This window comes from Rhinatrema bivittatum, chromosome 7 (assembly GCF_901001135.1).
Source record: "Rhinatrema bivittatum chromosome 7, aRhiBiv1.1, whole genome shotgun sequence".
NCBI lineage: Eukaryota > Metazoa > Chordata > Amphibia > Gymnophiona > Rhinatrematidae > Rhinatrema > Rhinatrema bivittatum.
The window spans coordinates 221,629,427-221,647,285 of NC_042621.1; the positions used below are offsets into that span (position 1 = coordinate 221,629,427).

Sequence of the window (17,859 nt, forward strand, 5' to 3'; positions counted from 1 at the left end):
TAAATATATGACTTATTAAAAAAAAAAAAAAAAAAAAGTAAATTCCAAAAGTCTCTCTGTCTCATGGACAGTGTTCCTCTGATTCCTGTCTTTCCATGGAATCTGTACCCAGCAGACTGGGCTGTGTTGGAGCCCATGACTTTCTGGGAGGCATGTTTCGGCACACTGCTCTCTAGGGATGTCAGGAATTAATGTTTGACTCTGGTTACTCCTGGAAGGGGAAGTCTTTCAAAAAATGAGTTTCCTTGGGAGAAGAACATGGGCAGTTTGGCTGTGGAAAGGCACAGCTTTAGCAGGAATTTATTCCCTTCCTGATGGGACCTGGGCAGGTTGGCAGGAGGGGTTGACTTATCCCTTAATGGGGCTGTTCACATGACAACCCAAGTTTCAGACATGACAGGAAGATGATAGCTACCAATTTCATCCAGATGTCTTCTGTGACTGGGCAGCTGGTTGTTGACTGGTCCAAGTTGCAAACTTCTGTTTACAGAAGGCCTAGAGTGGCAGGTGACATAAGTTGCCCAAGGGAAATAATGATTTCCCAGGAAGACAAAGATTCTGAGCGGTAAGTTAGTACCGGATGGGCAGGGGGTTCCCCTCATAGAGACCAGGATCTAACAAGCCATGGTCCTTTCTAGGATGATGCCCACCCATAAAAGCTCTGGCCTGGTTCTGGGGTGCTTAAAGGCTCCAGATGTCATAGGGGGTGATTGGTCCTCCTTCGCCAAGTGTGGACCATGATAGCAATGCACCAGTGGGTCCTAACGATTATAAGAGACAGTCATGCCTTCGAATTTGCTCATCCTGTCCGCAAAGCTTCTCGGTTGTTTACTGGTGCCTCTGGGGCAAGCAAAAGGCGTTCAACCACACTGGATTGGCAGAAGCACATGGAGACGATAAGTCCCGTTCCCCCAGGGGGAAACAGAGACAAGTACAGTATTCCAGGTACTTCATGGTCCCAAAGGAGGGAGGGCACCTATCCAACCCACTTATAGATCTCCAGAGAGTGAATGCAACACTAAAGGTTTTACATTTTCGAATGGAGGCCGTATGCTCTGTTATTGCGATCATCCGCAAAGGAGAGTACTTGGTTTCCCTCGGGCTCACGGAAGTGTATCTCCATAATCCTATATGGCAGGAGCATCAGGAGTTTCTTCAGTTCACCATGCTAGGGGAACATTTTCAGTTTCATGTGCTCCCATTTGGGCTCACAGCAGTGCTGAGGACATTCACCAAGGTGAATGGGGATGGTCACTGCAGCGCTTTGGAGGGATGGCATTTTGATGCATCCCTAGCTAGGCAAGTGGCTTGTTTGGGTGAAGTTGAGGGATCTCTATCAGCGCTCGATTCAAATCATCCACATGTGGCACTGTGTGGGCTGGATAGTCGTTCTGTCAGAGCCAGTTGGTCCTGACCCAGTCTCTGGAGTATGTAGGAGCCCACTTTGCTGCCAAACTATGCAAGGTATTTCTCACAGAAGAGAGATAATTGAAGCTGCAGGCACAGGTTTGCATGTTGCATCTGCTGGTACCCAAAGCCTGGGACTATTTGCAGGTCCTGGGTTTGATGGCATCTGCACTCAATCTAACTACCTGGGCATTTGTACATATGTGACCTCTTCGGAGGGACTTCTCACCTGCTGGAATCTTCAGTCAAATAAGTTTCAGCTTCAAATACCACTAAAGGGAAATTCCAGGTCCAGTCTCTCCTGCTGGCTTTCCTGAGCCACTTTGGAGATGGGAGTGGATTGGAAATCCCTGATTAGGTGGTGGTAACCACCTATGCCAGTCAGATTAACTGGAGGGGCCTTTCTGCTAGAGGCAAACAGCATAGATTCAATGGTCGGCAGAGAAGACTTTGTGGTCTATCATTCATTTAAACATGAGAATGATTCACAAGGCATGGCTTCCTTTCTTCTGCAGGTGTGCGGTCGAGCAGTGAGATCTTTTGGAAAAGGCAACAGTGGGGGATTATATCAACTATCAAAAGAGGCACCTAGAGGCTAATAGTGTCTCAAGAGGCCTAGAATTGATTGCTGTGGAATAGCACTTGGCAGCTCTGGCAGCATCTTATGTAATGGGAGTAGAGAATGTGCAGGCAGGCTTTCTTACTGCCATGTACTAGATCCCGGAGAAAGGGGGCTGGCAAAGAAGGCAATGAACTTCATTCAATCCAGGTGGGGCATTCCTCAACTGGCCCAGATGAACTCAAAGTAGACCATCAAAGAGTGTTGTTTTCTTCAATCGCAGGAAGGTGATCGGCATGGAAGGCTTCAACACTTCAGTTCTCCCTTGACTGATCAGAATTCTCCTGTTTGTGTTTCCCCCATGACCCCTGGTAGGAAGAGTGCTAGGACTCACCCAGGGAAGGTGGTCCTGGTGGGGCTGCGGTATCCATGGGTCAAGGATCAGATAATTTTGGCCATGGATTGGTCTCTAGAGCTAGGTCATCTTCTTTGATGGCTTCATCAAATTTACTTTATTTGTATCAAACAGTTCACCTTTGTCTCGCAGTTTGTTCTTTAATAGGCACAGCCTACGATAGGTTATTATAAGGAAGTCATTATGACCTGGTTGCACACTAGAAAGTCTTCTATTTTTTTGACTTATGTCAGGTTGTGGAGAGCATTTGAGAAGTGGTGTCTTAGAGAAGGGATTCCTCCTCTTTGTGTATCGACTCCTAGTATTTTGGCCTTTTGTGCAAAATGGCTTAGTGAAGAGGCTTGCATTCACTTCTCTGTGGATCCGGGTGACACCCTGGGATGGTTTTAGAGGTAAAGTTCAGGGCTTTGAAAACATACTCAGATGCTTTGTGATATTTGCATAAGATAATATCCCTGCCTTGTGCTTTTAGTTGTGACACACTATCATTGCTAGATAGATTTTTCTGTGGATGCTTCTTTCTCTGACTGTAAAAAGGCATTTTTTTCATTTCTGGCACTGGTTGACTGAATTGAATTGCCATATGTCTTTAGTTTGAGCCAAACAGAATTTTTATGCTGAGTCGTTTGGTGCAGTGCAATAATATCTTGAGCTGTCCCTTCATGTGACTGTTTCTGCTGTATATTTTTTGTAATACTTTGAGCCAAATATTTTCCCCATAGACACAATGAGAGACAATCCTCGGTACATCTGACTCTTAGGTCATATATTCCTATGCTAGTCTTTTTTCAAATAACTGTTTTCAGTAATTAATAATTTATGCAGTATTTTAATGAAAATACTGAGTGTTGCAGCTAATTGTTTAGTACTCCAAAGTTCTGCAGTTTTGTCTTGGTATCTGTAGGTATGAACAATGTTTAAACGTTAGTATTTAAGAGTGTTTTGTTAAATATTTGGCTTCATTCCTACACAAAATATATGTACATCACCTAGATGCCATATTAGCAAAGGTTGAAAAATATGGGCACCTGAGATTTGCAGGCTGATGCCAAAAAAGAGGTGCAGGGAATGTTTTCGCTTCTTCCATTGCTGTCTATTCAGGAGGAGAGCACGGTTAGGAGCAGCGCAGTCTTCTTGCCGGTAGGGTGTGCTGGGTAAAGAAAGAAACGGCAATTCAGAGTCAAGGGAAATGCCCTTCATGTAGCCCAAAGAGGAAGCTATAGGATTCCTTTTTATTTCTACCCACAGCTGAAAGTAGAGGATTGTAGAAAGAACAAGAGAGAAAAGAGGGCCGGAAGGGAAAGGGAATTTTAAATTATAGTCAGAACAAAGACCAGATTTCTGGGATGTTCTCCATTACATAGTTAATCTCTGTTGTCTAATCCTGAAGGATATTGTTGTTACAGTTGTATGCTATATGGCTATAAATGACCTCAAGCTGGTAGAGGTATGATTGATGAATGTGAATATAAATAAAATTAACTGATGATTCCCTGTTTGCCAGACTATTTAGAGAGACATTTAAGGAACTGGATGGCCAAGGAATTGGCTGATTACATAACCTTTCACGTTCAGGTCGCCATTTTCATTCCAGCTCAAGTGTTCTTTGTGCAGTGAGTTGGTGGTCTTGGTGCAGTTCCCTATAGATCAGAATCTGCATCACTAAAACCACCATCCCAGTCTGGCACTGTTGGCAGATCTATGAATTGCCTTTTGCACATACAGCTGTTCCTTCCAAAGAAGTGTGCAAGTATACTGGCAGTGCATTGTAAGAAAGCTTGCTCTGCTGATGTCTGTTCTGTGCATAGAAGCAACAGCAGCTCAACTCTGACCTTTTATTTGTAATTGCTTTCATATGCTTGCTAGATACATACAGATATATAGGCACCTTACCATTCTGTATTAAGTATGAAATATCTGTGTTTTAGCAACTAAAAAGATTTTGATGCATTCGAGGAACAGCTGATTAGAGTACTACAATTCTGTATTGGAGCATAAACAGAAATTGTTCCACATTTAATCCTACAACATGAAAAGAACAGGGACCAAAGATAGGCTAATCCCAAAACTGGGGAAGAAGGGACATGAAAACAGCTTTGGATTTCTTTACTGGCCTTGGTTTATGCATATCAAATCTGAACTGGAGTAATAGATCTCACTTATCTATAGTGGAATAACCCAGATACAAGTCCACTGGGACACAGTTGCACTTTCTTATTCTCTTCACTTCTTCCTTATGTGGGATTTGACTTCAGGCCTCAGATGAATTATCAGTACAGTGTTATGTTTCTAGCATTTTCAGATTTTTCACTGTCAACAGCTATGTAACTGCACTAGTATACAAGGGCAGTATCTTATTTCATTCTTTTGACATAAAAGCCGTTTCTTAAACAAAATTTTGCCTTTGCACCTTAGTGCAGTTATACAGCTGCCGACAGTGAAAAATATGAAAATACAAATGCTAGAAATTTATAATTCTGCAGTGGTAATTCAGCTGAAAAGGCCCAAAGTTAATTCACACATAAGGCAAGTGCATTCTCAGTTCTTACCAATTTCTAGGATAGGCAGGAAGCAGACATTTTGCAAATGAATAGCCCAAGTATTGAAACTAAACCGGTATGAAAATAAATTCATTTTAAAAGGGGAAAGAATGAGTCTTCCAATGTATCTTTTTTCCAACCGAATCGGATGAAATTTATATTGGGTTTGTTTATTTATTTATTGAAGGATGGGGGATTCAGAATCTGAAATCAGATTTGTAATTTTTGAATCACACTTGCTAACTGTGAGCAACCTCAGTAGTTTGGTGAGTGGAACAGAGTTACTCCTGAAGCGGAGTTTCTCTTCCCTTTCCCTCCCCTTCCCCCTCCAAATATATGCACACTACAGCTGTGGATGGCAGTAGCCCCCTGCTGCTGGTCTACCAGGAAGAAGAAGTCACCACCACTGTTTCTTCAGTCTAGATCAGCCAGCTGCAATGGGCCATATTGAAAAGGAAGTATAGCTGTAGAGGGAGGGGAAGGAAGACTGATGCAGAAAGGGAATGGGAGGTAGGTAGAAGAGGAAAAAGCTGAAGGAAGGAAAGCCCAAAAATAATAGAATAACTGAAATTGGGAAGGTATACTCTTTGGACTACATCAAATTTTCAAAAGCATTCTTTACATTGTGTGACACTGTGTCTACTGAAAACTCTGTCTTTTCACGCTTTCTTCCCCTTCCCACCCACCTGCTCAAACTCATTCCTTTCTTCCCTTCCATCAGTGCCCCCAGCCCTGGCAGAGCTCAGATTCCTCCATCTTTTGGACTTCAAGATCCTCTCCTACTCCCACAAAACTCAGGGCTCCATCCATCTTTAGCAGTGCTATTAACAAAGGGCAGTTAGCATAGAGACAGTCAACCCCTCAGCTCTGTGCTCTCAGGTCCTTCTACCACATGAAAAGCAAGATCAGTTAGGGACTCTGTGGTGACTGTGAGTGCAGATCTGCAAGATAGCTCAGTCCTCACATCATTGCTTCTGGTAACAGCACCGCCAAAGCCGGAGGGAGTTCTGAGGTCGGTGGTGATGGAAGGGTACGTATTGGAGGTCAGGCTGTGGAAGGAGAAGGTGAGAGGAATCTGTAACTGGCAGAGAGAAAGGGATTAGTTGAGGGATGAAGAAATTGAAGGTTTTCTGCCTACCACATTGAGCTGCTTGCTGGCTCCTATTTTGTGTGTCCATCTGTTATCTTAAATTTGCGTGCACAGCAGTAAGTTACGTACATTACCTGCACATATGCATTTGAAAAAAGCCACAGAAATGGTCAGGCACATAAAACATTCTAGTACTTACAGTAAAGAATGCCTAAAATGAACCAGGCATATAGTAGCACACTTAGGCTGTACTGTAATGCCAGCTAGCACCTTATGCTAATAAAAATTGAACCATTTTGGTAAGTCTTGAGGTTGATCAAGGGCACTCAATGGCGGTCAATAGCTTTAACCTTAAATTTTAACCTTAAAATCACAAGATGTTATGCTGAGTCAAACTAAGGGCTATCAAGCCTGACATCCTGTCGCCAACAATGTCTAGTCCAGGTCATAAGTACCCAGCAAACCCTAAAAAGTCGATCTATTTCTTGTTAGTCCCAGAAAAAGTGATGGCTTTCCATCGTCTGTTTTATGGACTTTTTTTTTCCAGGAAGTTGTCCATACCTCTTTGAAACCCCACTATTTGGATGCCTTGACCATATCTTCTGGCAACAGGTTCCACAGCCTATGCATTGAGTAAAAAAGTATTTTCTCCACTTAGTTTTAAATCTGCTGGTTGTTTGTTTTATGAAGTGTCCCTTTCTTTTAGTGTTATTTGAAAGGGTAAATAACTGTCCTTTAATCTATTATGCCCCATTCATGATTCTGTAAATTTCTATAAAATCTCCTCTCAGCTGTCTCTCTTCCAAGCTGAAAGGACCTAACTTGTGTAGCCTTTCATCATAGAGAAGCCATCCCTTTGTTTTTATTGCCGTTCTGCTGCGTTGAGATGCAGTAATCAGTACTGCACACAGAATTGAAAGGGCAATTGCACATGGATCTAATCAGAGGCAATATATTTTCCATTTTGTTCTCCATTCCTAACATTGTTTGCTTTTTTGACCACTGCTGCATATTGAGCTGATTTCAATGTATTGACTACAAGGACGCCAAAGTCCTTTTCCTTGGTGGTAACTCCTAATATCTATATGCATCGCTTTGCACTTTTCCACATTAAATGTCATCTGCCATTCAGATGCCCAGTTTCCTAATCTCACAAGGTCTTTCTATAGTTCCTTACAGTTTGCTGCTGTTTTAACTTTTAGATAGACCAATTAACAAACATCTGCCTTAATTATAGGCACAAGATATCACAGAACTTCCAAAACCTGTCATGGTGATCCTACAGCCAGTTGGGTTTTTAGAATATCTACAATGAATCTGCATGAGATGGCTTTGCATATATTGGAGACCCAGTATATGCTAATGTATCTCATGCATATTCATTGTGGATATTCTTAAAACCCTAATGCCTGTGGAGACCTCACTACTGATGCCTCTGTATCGCTCCATGATGCCTCTGTATCGCTCCATGATGCCTCTGTATCGCTCCATGGTGAGACCGCACCTTGAATACTGTGTACAATTCTGGTCGCCGCATCTCAAAAAAGATATAATTGTGATGGAGAAGGTACAGAGAAGGGCTACCAAAATGATAAGGGGAATGGAACAGCTCCCCTATGAGGAAAGACTAAAGAGGTTAGGACTTTTCAGCTTGGAGAAGAGACGGCTGAGGGGGGATATGATAGAGGTGTTTAAAATCATGAGAGGTCTAGAATGGGTAGATGTGAATCGGTTATTTACTCTTTCGGATAATAGAAAGACTAGGGGGCACTCCATGAAGTTAGCATGTGGCACATTTAAAACTAATCGGAGAAAGTTCTTTTTTACTCAACACACAATTAAACTCTGGAATTTGTTGCCGGAGGATGTGGTTGGTGCAGTTAGTATAGCTGTGTTTAAAAAAGGATTGGATAAGTTCTTGGAGGAGAAGTCCATTACCTGCTATTAATTAAGTTGACTTAGAAAATAGCCACTGCTATTACTAGCAACGGTAACTTGGAATAGACTTAATTTTTGGGTACTTGCCAGGTTCTTATGGCCTGGATTGGCCACTGTTGGAAACAGGATTATCGAGGCAATGAAGACACATCAGGCAGGATTCATGGCAGGCAGGAAAAGGGAAGGACCACTCCCGTGGGTCCCCTTTTTATTGTGCATACATTCAATAGCATACAATGTGTCATCACATCATTGGCTCCTCTCCCCATAGAATACAGACGTGTCACTACACTATTGGCTTGGCTCAGGGGGTGTTATGGATCATTTCATTGGCTGCTGAATCCTATACCTCCTGTCTTTATCCTGCATCTGACTACGTGGCAACTAGCTCTTCTTTCAGGCAATCAGGGTTAATTATAAGCTAACGATTTAGATGCACTAGTGGTGCTTCATTCAGTGCAAAGGCCAGGGAGAAGGGAAGTTAGTGTTAAACCCTGACATGGCCTGCTGGCAAGCTCATAATTCCCCACACAGGATACTGGGCTTCATGGCTCCTTGGTCTGACCCAGTATGGCATGTTCTTATGTTCTTATGATGTGGGAAGCCCTGAGGAGCATAATGCTATCTGACAGTTTGCTAGGAGTTAATGTAAACTGATTTCAGTATTCCCTTTTGTAGAAAAAGTAAATAATCTTGATTTTTCCACTGAAGGAGGGAAATGAAAGAATTGGTATTATAAATAGTACTTGGGCTACAGTTTTGACATTTGTATACATATATTTAAGTGGTTTGATAAATGAATTGCTCAATATAGAGATGAACAAAAAGCTGCTTGCTTGCAGTGCTGCCATCTTGTGACCTTATAATGAATTTTCCTTTAAGTGACCAATTTTAAAATATTTTTTTTTTTTTGATGTTATGGAACAAAAGGATATGGGGAAAGGGATATTAAAAAAAAATATAGAGAGAAAATCCTGATTTTTGTAAGAAGAGGAAAAACCATGAAAAAATGTAGGCTTTAATGGTAAATTAATAGATACATTCTAAATAAAACTTTTTCATTATTTACAGTACTTAAGCTTAAAACATAAAGAAAAAGTAGAGGACTTTACCGAGAGAGGAAGTAACTTTATTAGATGATGGAAAAGCATCGTAGAAATTTTGGAAGCTCATGCTATTTGCAGGTAGTATAGAGTGAATTTTCAAAATGGTCTGAGTATGTGAGCTAATTGTCCAAATTTTAGTCGGCTGGTTTAAGATAATTTTCAGCTGATCCATCCTGGCTAGATTTTCTGATGAAAATTAGCATAAATCCAGGAGGCTAGACATTGCAGCTCAACTTTGGGCATCTAATCATAGCAAACTAACACTGATAATCAGCTCTAGCAGGCTAAGCCATTTCTAGGAACTCCTACCGTCCAATCAGAAAAACCCATCAGCCATCAGACAAGCCCCATCCCTTCTCCCTCCTGCTTGATGCCATAAACATTTTTTTTGCTTCAGTTCCCCTTCCCCATGCCCCCAAAAGTTCATCAGTCAAGCTGAGCCAGCAGAAGATTCAGCTTTACCTCCTACGGGCCCAGCATCCAGCATTGTTTTTGTGCTAGATATTTCCAGAGGGAAGGCGAATTCTAACTTAACAGGATTTGCATTGGAACATGAGGGAGGAAGGGAGAATGCTGGTCTCTGGCCTAAGGTAGCACAGCTAGATTCAGGCTAGCTGTTATGTGCCTAGGTTTGCCTAGCTAAGCTAGCCAGCTTTTCTCCCCATCCTAACCTAGTCCCCAGCACTGTACAGAATTAGAGCCTAAGTCTGAACCTAATATGCCAAAATATGAGAAGCCCATCTCCCCAATATTAGCTGAGTTACATTGGCTTCCCATATTTCGGCATATTGGGTTCAAACTTCTTACAATAGTTTTTAAATCAATAGCTTCGCACCTAGTTGCTTTCCGGAGCATGACAGCCTTTCTCGTACACTGTGCTCTTCCTACAAAAGATTACTTGGGGTTCCCACACATAATCAGATTTAACTAAAATAATCTCATGAACTCTTTTGGCGTTGCTGGTTTGTTACTCTGGAATAAGCTCCCTGACCTACTTAAAGCTGAGAACAACCTGTTACGTTTCAGGAAACTACCAAAAACTTAGATAGCAAAGCAGAGGAGAAAAGATAACACAAATAGCTATCTTGCCAGATTGTACAGTATTGTTTACATCAGGATCAGGATGGATGGCCACCATCAATTGTAGAACTGTTTTTATTTGTCATATTATGTTTCATCTATTTTATTGGATTATTTGTGTTATTTTAAGATTTTAGATTATTATGTATGTAAACTTGTTACCCACCGAATTCTGTGGATCAGTGGGCTATACATTTTATAAATAAATAAAGTAGCTAAATTTAGCAATTCAGCAGGGGTAAGTTTTCAACTACTTTCATCTAGTGAGTTAGGATTCCAGAACTTTGAAAATTGAATCTTTAGTGTGTTTTCAATGAACCGATGGATAGTTGAACTATTGAATCTATGTAATAATACATAAATCACTAGTAATAGTATTTCTATTATGAAATACCTTATTTTAAGTGGTATCCTTTTATCTTTGTCTTATCTAGTGTCTGAAAAATTATCATAGGCTTATCATTGTAAGCCATTCATAACTGTAATGTAGTGGTTCCCAATCTTTGGTTCGTGGACCCTAGGGAACTGCCAGACCATAATAGGGGGTTTCCGAGCTGTAGGAAAAGAGAAACAAGCCCACACAAAGAAGAGGCCCAACAGGCAACTACTGAACCTCATCCTGCGGTGGCCACGAATGAGGAGGCCTGAGAGAGCTGCCGTTGGCTGAAGTGGGAACGAGGCTCAAGCCACCTGCGAAACCTATCACACCAGCAGCCAAAGACTGAAGAAAGCTATGGGGCTGCAGGCAGACTGAGTGAGGAGCAGGCTGCGGGACTCTCTCTCCCCCCTGCAGACTCCAGGAAAATAAGGAGAGGCTTGGGTGAGAGAGAGTATGCATGAATGTGTGTGTGTGAGCCTACATGAATGAGAGGGAGCTTGCGTGTTTTTATATGAGAGCCTGTGTGTATGAGTGAAAAGGAGCTTGTATCTGTGTGTGTGTGTGTGTATGTATGAGAGAAACAGAGCATGTGTTTTTCAGAAGGAGGGAGCAGGGTTTTTGTGTGAACATGTGTATGAGAGGGGGAGTGTGCATGTGTGTATGTGAGAGAGGGGTGCTTGTATGTGTGAGAGCAAATGCTTATGAGAGAGATGGAGCATGCTTGTGTGGGTGTGAGCATTTTTGTGTGAAAGAGGGAGCAGGTGTGTGAAAGAGCATGTGTGATAGCTTATGCATATGAGAGAGGGAGCATGAGTGTATGTGAGAGCGTTTGTGTGAGAGAGGGGGAGTACATGTTTGTGTGTGTGTGTGTGTGAGCATGTGTGTATGAGGGAGGAATCGTGTGTGTGAGAAAAAGAGGAGAGAGTTTGTGAACCCTCCACCCATCCCTACTAACCCATGGCAATCTTAGGGTGACTGGAAATCAAACGTTCCCAGGTATGGAGAATGGGGAATTTTAAAATCCTTATTAATTTTAATTATTGGCTGTTATTGGATGTCCAATGTTTTGAAATATTTTGTTTGTGAAATTTAAAAATTTGAGTTTTAAAATTTTGGATGTTCTATGTCAGTTGTTTTGAAATATTATTTTTATTAGTACTATTGATATTTTATATTTCTTGATTATAGCATGAGGAACAGCGATGTTTGTTTTTCCATTGTCGCAATGAATATAGTTTCTGGCTTCTTGCAGTTTCCAGTTCAGTGTTTTTCTGCATGTTTGTTTATACTTTTGGTCTCTGTATTCTGCATTTGGCAAGGGTCTGTGTTCTGCATTAGTGACTTAGATGAGGTATTCTGCTAGCATGTAGTTTCTAGATAGGCATCTATTGCAATGTGATTTATTCTGTTTTCCTAATAGGAGGTGTATTGGTGTTTTAGGGCCTGGTGTAATATTTGCAGTGTTTCCTTTTCATAGGTAAAGAAGGTTACTGTTTCAGTCTGATAGTTAGGATATGGCAGGTTTCCTACAGATTGAGTACATTTTTTCAGGATTTTGTATTATACAGTGTTCCTGGTAGTGGAGGGAGTTTGTATTACTGTTACTGAGATCACAACAGAATTTGAATATTATTTTTTGTTATGGTAAGTGGTAAGAAGAAATATCCTTGTTTTGTTCTGCCCCCTTTGTTGGGGGAGTTTTTGTGAACGCAGGGTATTATAGAATGTAGGGTGCAGGTTTTATATTGGGATTTGTTCCACTTCTATATAGAAGAATTTTTGATTGATGCTCTTGAATAATTTTAATAGTAGTTTAATTTAATGGTTGAAACTTGCCAGGGTTGTGGGATTTTTTTTCTTACATAGAAGCTTCTTCTGTTTAGCAATGCCACAGACATGCATGCCCAGCACCTTGTAATAATGGTGCAAAATGTTTGTAGCAGTGCCTCTTGCTTTGAGCGGTGGTGTCTTGTCTCTGCATATAAGGAATTTGTTAACAGGCAGGTCTGGAGAGAGCTATTGGACCCCTTCCAAGATCAAACTAACAGGGTAGTTTCCCTGTCACAGGTGATTTTCTTTAAACATAGTAGTAGTAATTTTCAAAAAATATTATGTTGGGGCTGCGAGGGTTATTTGTGCACCAAACCTCTCTCCACATCTCCCTTTTAGTGATGTGGGCCTGTCTCAAACATCCCTCCTTTGCTCTTCCCAATCAGTCTCTCACGCTTATCTTTGCTCCACAGTCCATCCCAACCAGTCCCTTTTTTCCTTCCACCAGTTCATCCCCGCCATTCTCTCTCTCATCCTCAACCAGCCCAGCCCCACCAGTTGCCCCCTCTCTCTCCACCAGCCCATCCCTGCCAGTCGAATGCTCTCTCCACCAGCCCATCTCCGCCAGTCTCTCTCTCTCTCTCAACCCCCTCCACCAGTTCATTCTCCTAGTCCCTCCAGATCCAGCTCTGTGAGTACCTGTAGTTACACTACATAAGTTACTGAATATGAATACAACGTGGGGTCCATGAAAAATATTTAAGTTCAAAAACGGTCCGTGCTCTCAAAAAGGTTGGGAACTCCTGCTGTAATATATTAGACATCTCCACTGTTTATTCCTGTAGTATACAATAGTGAAATGAATGGAGTCTGAAATGTACTAAATCCCCTATAATGTATACTTTTAATAACATTTTCAGGAATATGAAGCCCGAACAGGAAAAACACACAAACTACCACCTCATTCTATAAGACGTAAAAACTATGAATTTGAGCCACTTTCCACCACTGCCCTTATTCTAGAAGATCGGCCTGCGTGAGTATTATATTTTTATATTTAATATGGGTATTCATAGTTTTTAACTTTGTTTATATGGTAATTATTTTTTTTTAATATTTGTTTTTATGTAAATGTCAATGATTTTATTTAACATGTAAACCGTTGAGAAGGCTAAACACCATACATCGGTATATAAAATTGATTAAATAAAATAAATATTACATATTTATGTGTTTAGATGTGCTGTTTTAAAATTTGATTCAGTAAGCTTTATGAATCCTGCATAAAAATATTTTGATCATATTTTACAAATGACATAAGCTTTAGTTATACACCAAAAATTAACCACTTTAAAAATCATTCCATTCAAAATGAATAGTATGATTGCAATTCCCTCAAAATGAGCAAAGAAAAGTACAATGAAAATAGTTTCCAGCACAATAATAATGTATTTTCTCCACGTTTAACTTTTATTTTTTACTGTAGAAAAGTGAGGAAATCCCAAACTCAGTTGTCAATGAACTAAATTAAGATATTACAAAACTTGGGAGAGTTTGATATTTAAAGGCAGAGAATCAAATGAAATTCATTTCAGCCTTGCATAAAGTATCTTGTAGGCCTCTGGTTTCATTCAGCAGATTATGAGTGGATTCTGCGGCAAGAATTAAATTCTGTGGCAGATTTCCCAAGAATTTTGTAGATTTACATACTTGTGCTTAAAATTTTATATCATTGAGTATGCACAAACCCAATTTTTCTTGAAAGTCTTTGATATAGTACTGAACAATATTTAAACTCTGTAAGGTGAATTTTAAGAGCCTGGCGCACACCATAATTAGGGGATGCTTGTACAAGTCAGGCTTACATATTTTCAGAGCTTTGAGATGCGTGCACATCTCACTGAGATTCCAAAAGGGGTGGGGTGTGGTTTGGGCAGGGCCAGGAGATGTGCATGAAAAGGGCACGTGCCCAGATCCAGTGCCACATAAGTTTATTTCTGCTATGGAATAAGTGGAAAAAAAACCTCAAATAGCCATATCTGACAGGTTTAAAGGGTCTAGGGTAACTGGGAGGAGTGCAAGCTATTAAACCGGGGGGGGTTTAGAGGACCTAGCTCTTAGTTAGATGATTATAAGATCACTTTTGCACATCTGTGTGCAAGATATAAAATTGCTTTGTGCTAATGCACACATGACAGTGTACATCTATGCACCGCTTTGAAAGTTATCGTCCCTGCATATAGTACAAAATTTACCATGTTCAAAAAAAGTTAAGACCTACAATAATTTGTGAGCACTAACTGTGAAATGTCACTTTGAACTGAATTAAAACAATAGGACCATCCGTTTTACATTTTCTTGGAAGTTCTCACTATCTTTCTGAGCATGCATAGTAAAACATCAGCAGAATTTCACACTGTACTAAATTATTTCATTTATTGTTAGTTATACTATAAATCAAATACATTTTAAATGGAATGAAGAAACCGAACATTAATAAATAAAAAAAAATTGTGCAAAAATCCACAATGCTCAAGAGACACATTGCAAAAGGTGGTAAAGGATGCAATCATTTCTGCTTTTAAAAAATATATAAAATACCATATTGAGGTCTAGTGCTTTGCATTATGGTGCCAGGGGATCTCACAGAGATGATGCGCCCGGGTAGGTAGGATGGGGGAAGAGGGAGGAGATGATTGCTACTGCTGTGGCTATCCCTGCCAACTAATTGGTGACACTGAGAGGATTCCTTAAAGCAGGCATCCCTCCGACCAGTGAAGCTCATCTGAGCCACCTGGGTATGCCATCTAGAGAGGGTAAGGAGTGGAAAAGAATAAGAGAATTCTTAGGTTCTTATTTACTTTCTTGTTTTGCTAAATATTGTGAGTTCCGTACTTTAGGAATATGAGCTCACTATGATTATAAGATAACTTTTGTTTAACTGATTTCACTTGCCCAGTGATTTTGCTCACATGAGCAGCTCTGTTCCTCTTTCTCTGATGTCCAAATTGTAACAAAATACTACATTTACCTAATGTTTTGGGCACTTTAAAACTGATACCACTATGTTTTGTTTGTATTTATTTGTATTTGTGTACATACCTTGACAGGAGTGAGGTTGAGTACTCTTACAAACATTCGGAACCTAATATTAAATGATCCAAAATCTTGTTACCTAAAGCCCTGTATTAAAAATAATGGAATATGCATGCACATTGCTGAAATCCTGAACAATATGTTCACAATCTTAGATTTAAATAGACCCCTTTGCTGTTGCCATTGTGCATTTGCAATAAAAGTGGATTGCCCGTTCAAGAGCTATTTTCAGTCCTCTCTGCCAAGAACATCAAAGGCTATTTGCTGTTCTGTAATGTAATGAGTAAACTCTAGAATTTGTTGCCAGAGGATGTGGTTAGTGCAGTTAGTATAGCTGTGTTTAAAAAAGGATTGGATAAGTCCATTACCTGCTATTAAGTTCACCTAGAGAATAGCCACTGCCATTAGCAATGGTAACATAGAATAGACTTAGTTTTTGGGTACTTGCCAGGTTCTTGTGGCCTGGATTGGCCACTGTTGGAAGCAGGATGCTGGGCTTGATGGACCCTTGGTCTGACCCAGTATGGCATTTTCTTATGAGTACTATGTTCTAAATTGCTAGGGAGTATTTTTAATATATAACAGGCATAATCTTTATTAATGGATCTAGATGAGCAATAGCAATGCTTGTTTATAAGAGAAGCATTTAAATAATATGCCCATGTTCACCTACAAAGATACATAAAATATATCAACAGAAATGGACCAGTTGGTCTACCTGGTTTCTCCATTTGTGTCTGCCCGATGTGCTTTCAATCTTAACAAGATACAGTATTAGAAAAAATATTCTTCTAGGACAAGCAGGATTATAGTCCTCACAGATGGATGACATCAGATGGAGCCCGGCATGGAAAACTTTTGTCAGAGTTTCTAGAAGCTTTGACCCGCACACTGAGCATGCCCAGCATGCCACTATCCACGCATTCATGCGAGGTCCCCCTTCAGTCTCTTCTTTTCTGCGGTACAGTTGCCTCACAGTTTTGGAACTCAGCTCTTAAGAGTATTTTTCTTGTCTTTTTCCTGGTTCTTCTCTGTCCGCATGCCAGTTATATTTTCTTTCATGACGTCCGGTTTTCGCCAGTGCCCACGGACCATGTCTACATGAGGTTTATATCCTCTGCCTGGGGGCATCACATGACATCCGAGCATGTCAACTGTGTGACCAGATGACCCTCAAGGGCTGTCGTGTGTGGCTTGATATAAATGGAGAAACGTTTTGGCTCCAAGAAGTCTACTCCATCCATGCCTGCGTTGGAATCATCGACACACCGGCGTTGAAGGGAACCTCTCAATATGCTTTCCCTCTCCACACCCCGGCGACATAATCTAAGGGCCATGGAGACTGTGACCCCTCTTCTGTGGTCTCTCCACTTTCAAGGACATTGGGATCTTCAGCTTCCTCGGCACCGGGGAAAGACTGGGAGAGAATCGTGGGAGATCCCAGAAACACAACACTGGTTGCCATGGACGCATGGCACTGATCCCGGTGCAGCATCAGCGGCTGAAGCAACCTTGTGGCGAGGCTCCATCCTCTGACAGACTCGGGAGTCCCTGGCGTTCCCCACCGATACCAGTGCCAGGCACCGTGCCTCCTCGGAGCTCCGAGGAAGTGCTACTGACACCTCATCCCCCTCCATCAGTCCTGTCCTCACAGGACTTCCAGGAGGAGCTGGACCGCAGGGTACAGTGTGCGGTACTCTGAGCCCTACAGACCATTGAACCATCCCTGCCACCGGCCCCCATACCAGCCCCGGAGCCCTCGCCATCTATTCTGGCACCCCTGCTCGAGCGTCTGGATGTCCTGATTGGAGCACTCCCGACACAACCGGTGCTGAGGGACCCTCTGTTCCCCAGCAGCCACCGATGCCGCCCTCGGGTGTGATTCCCTTCATTGGGTCCTCAGAGTAAGAAGATGCGCACTGACCACCGGTGCTGTCCGGTGCAGTGGTCCCGAGGCCTTCACTTCCGAAGCCCTTGCCTGGGCTGTCCAGCCTCCCGAGACCCTCTGTGTCCCCAGTTCCACCAGGGCCATCGGCCCCCTCTGTGCCTTCAATTCCCTTGAGGCCCTTGGTGCCCAGGTCTGTGGATTTGCACAGACCTCACCCGCTTAGACCCCATGGGGACCTCAGCGAGTAAGGAGGGGTCTTATGATCCGAGGAGAGACGACTCTTCTGAGTCTTCCTCTGAGATTTCCGAAGATCCTCTCTTGGACCCTTTGCCCCGGAGGAAAAGTGATTTTCCCCGGAAGATCTCTCCTTCGCGGGCTTTGTACGGACCATGGCCGAGACCATACCCTTCCAGCTTCTCACAGAGGAGGATGCACGGCATAAGATGTTAAAGGTCCTCCAATTTGTTGATACACCGAAGGAGATAGTAATTGTTTCCATCCACAACATTTTTAAGGACCTCCTTCTTCGGATGTGGGAATATCCGATATCCATCGCCCCAGTAAATAGGAAGGTGGATGCCACCTATTTGG

The 17,859-nt window shown here is 41.8% G+C and overlaps 1 protein-coding gene across 2 annotated transcripts in view; it reads left to right on the plus strand.

The window, feature by feature from the left end:
- TBC1D12 (TBC1 domain family member 12) overlaps positions 1–17,859 on the plus strand; it is a 253,268-nt gene that overhangs the window by 152,575 nt on the left and 82,834 nt on the right. For both annotated transcript variants that reach the window (XM_029609872.1, XM_029609873.1), the window contains one exon: positions 13,205–13,320. In XM_029609872.1, coding sequence (XP_029465732.1) covers positions 13,205–13,320 — 116 coding nt within the window. The remainder of the gene's footprint in view (positions 1–13,204; positions 13,321–17,859) is intronic.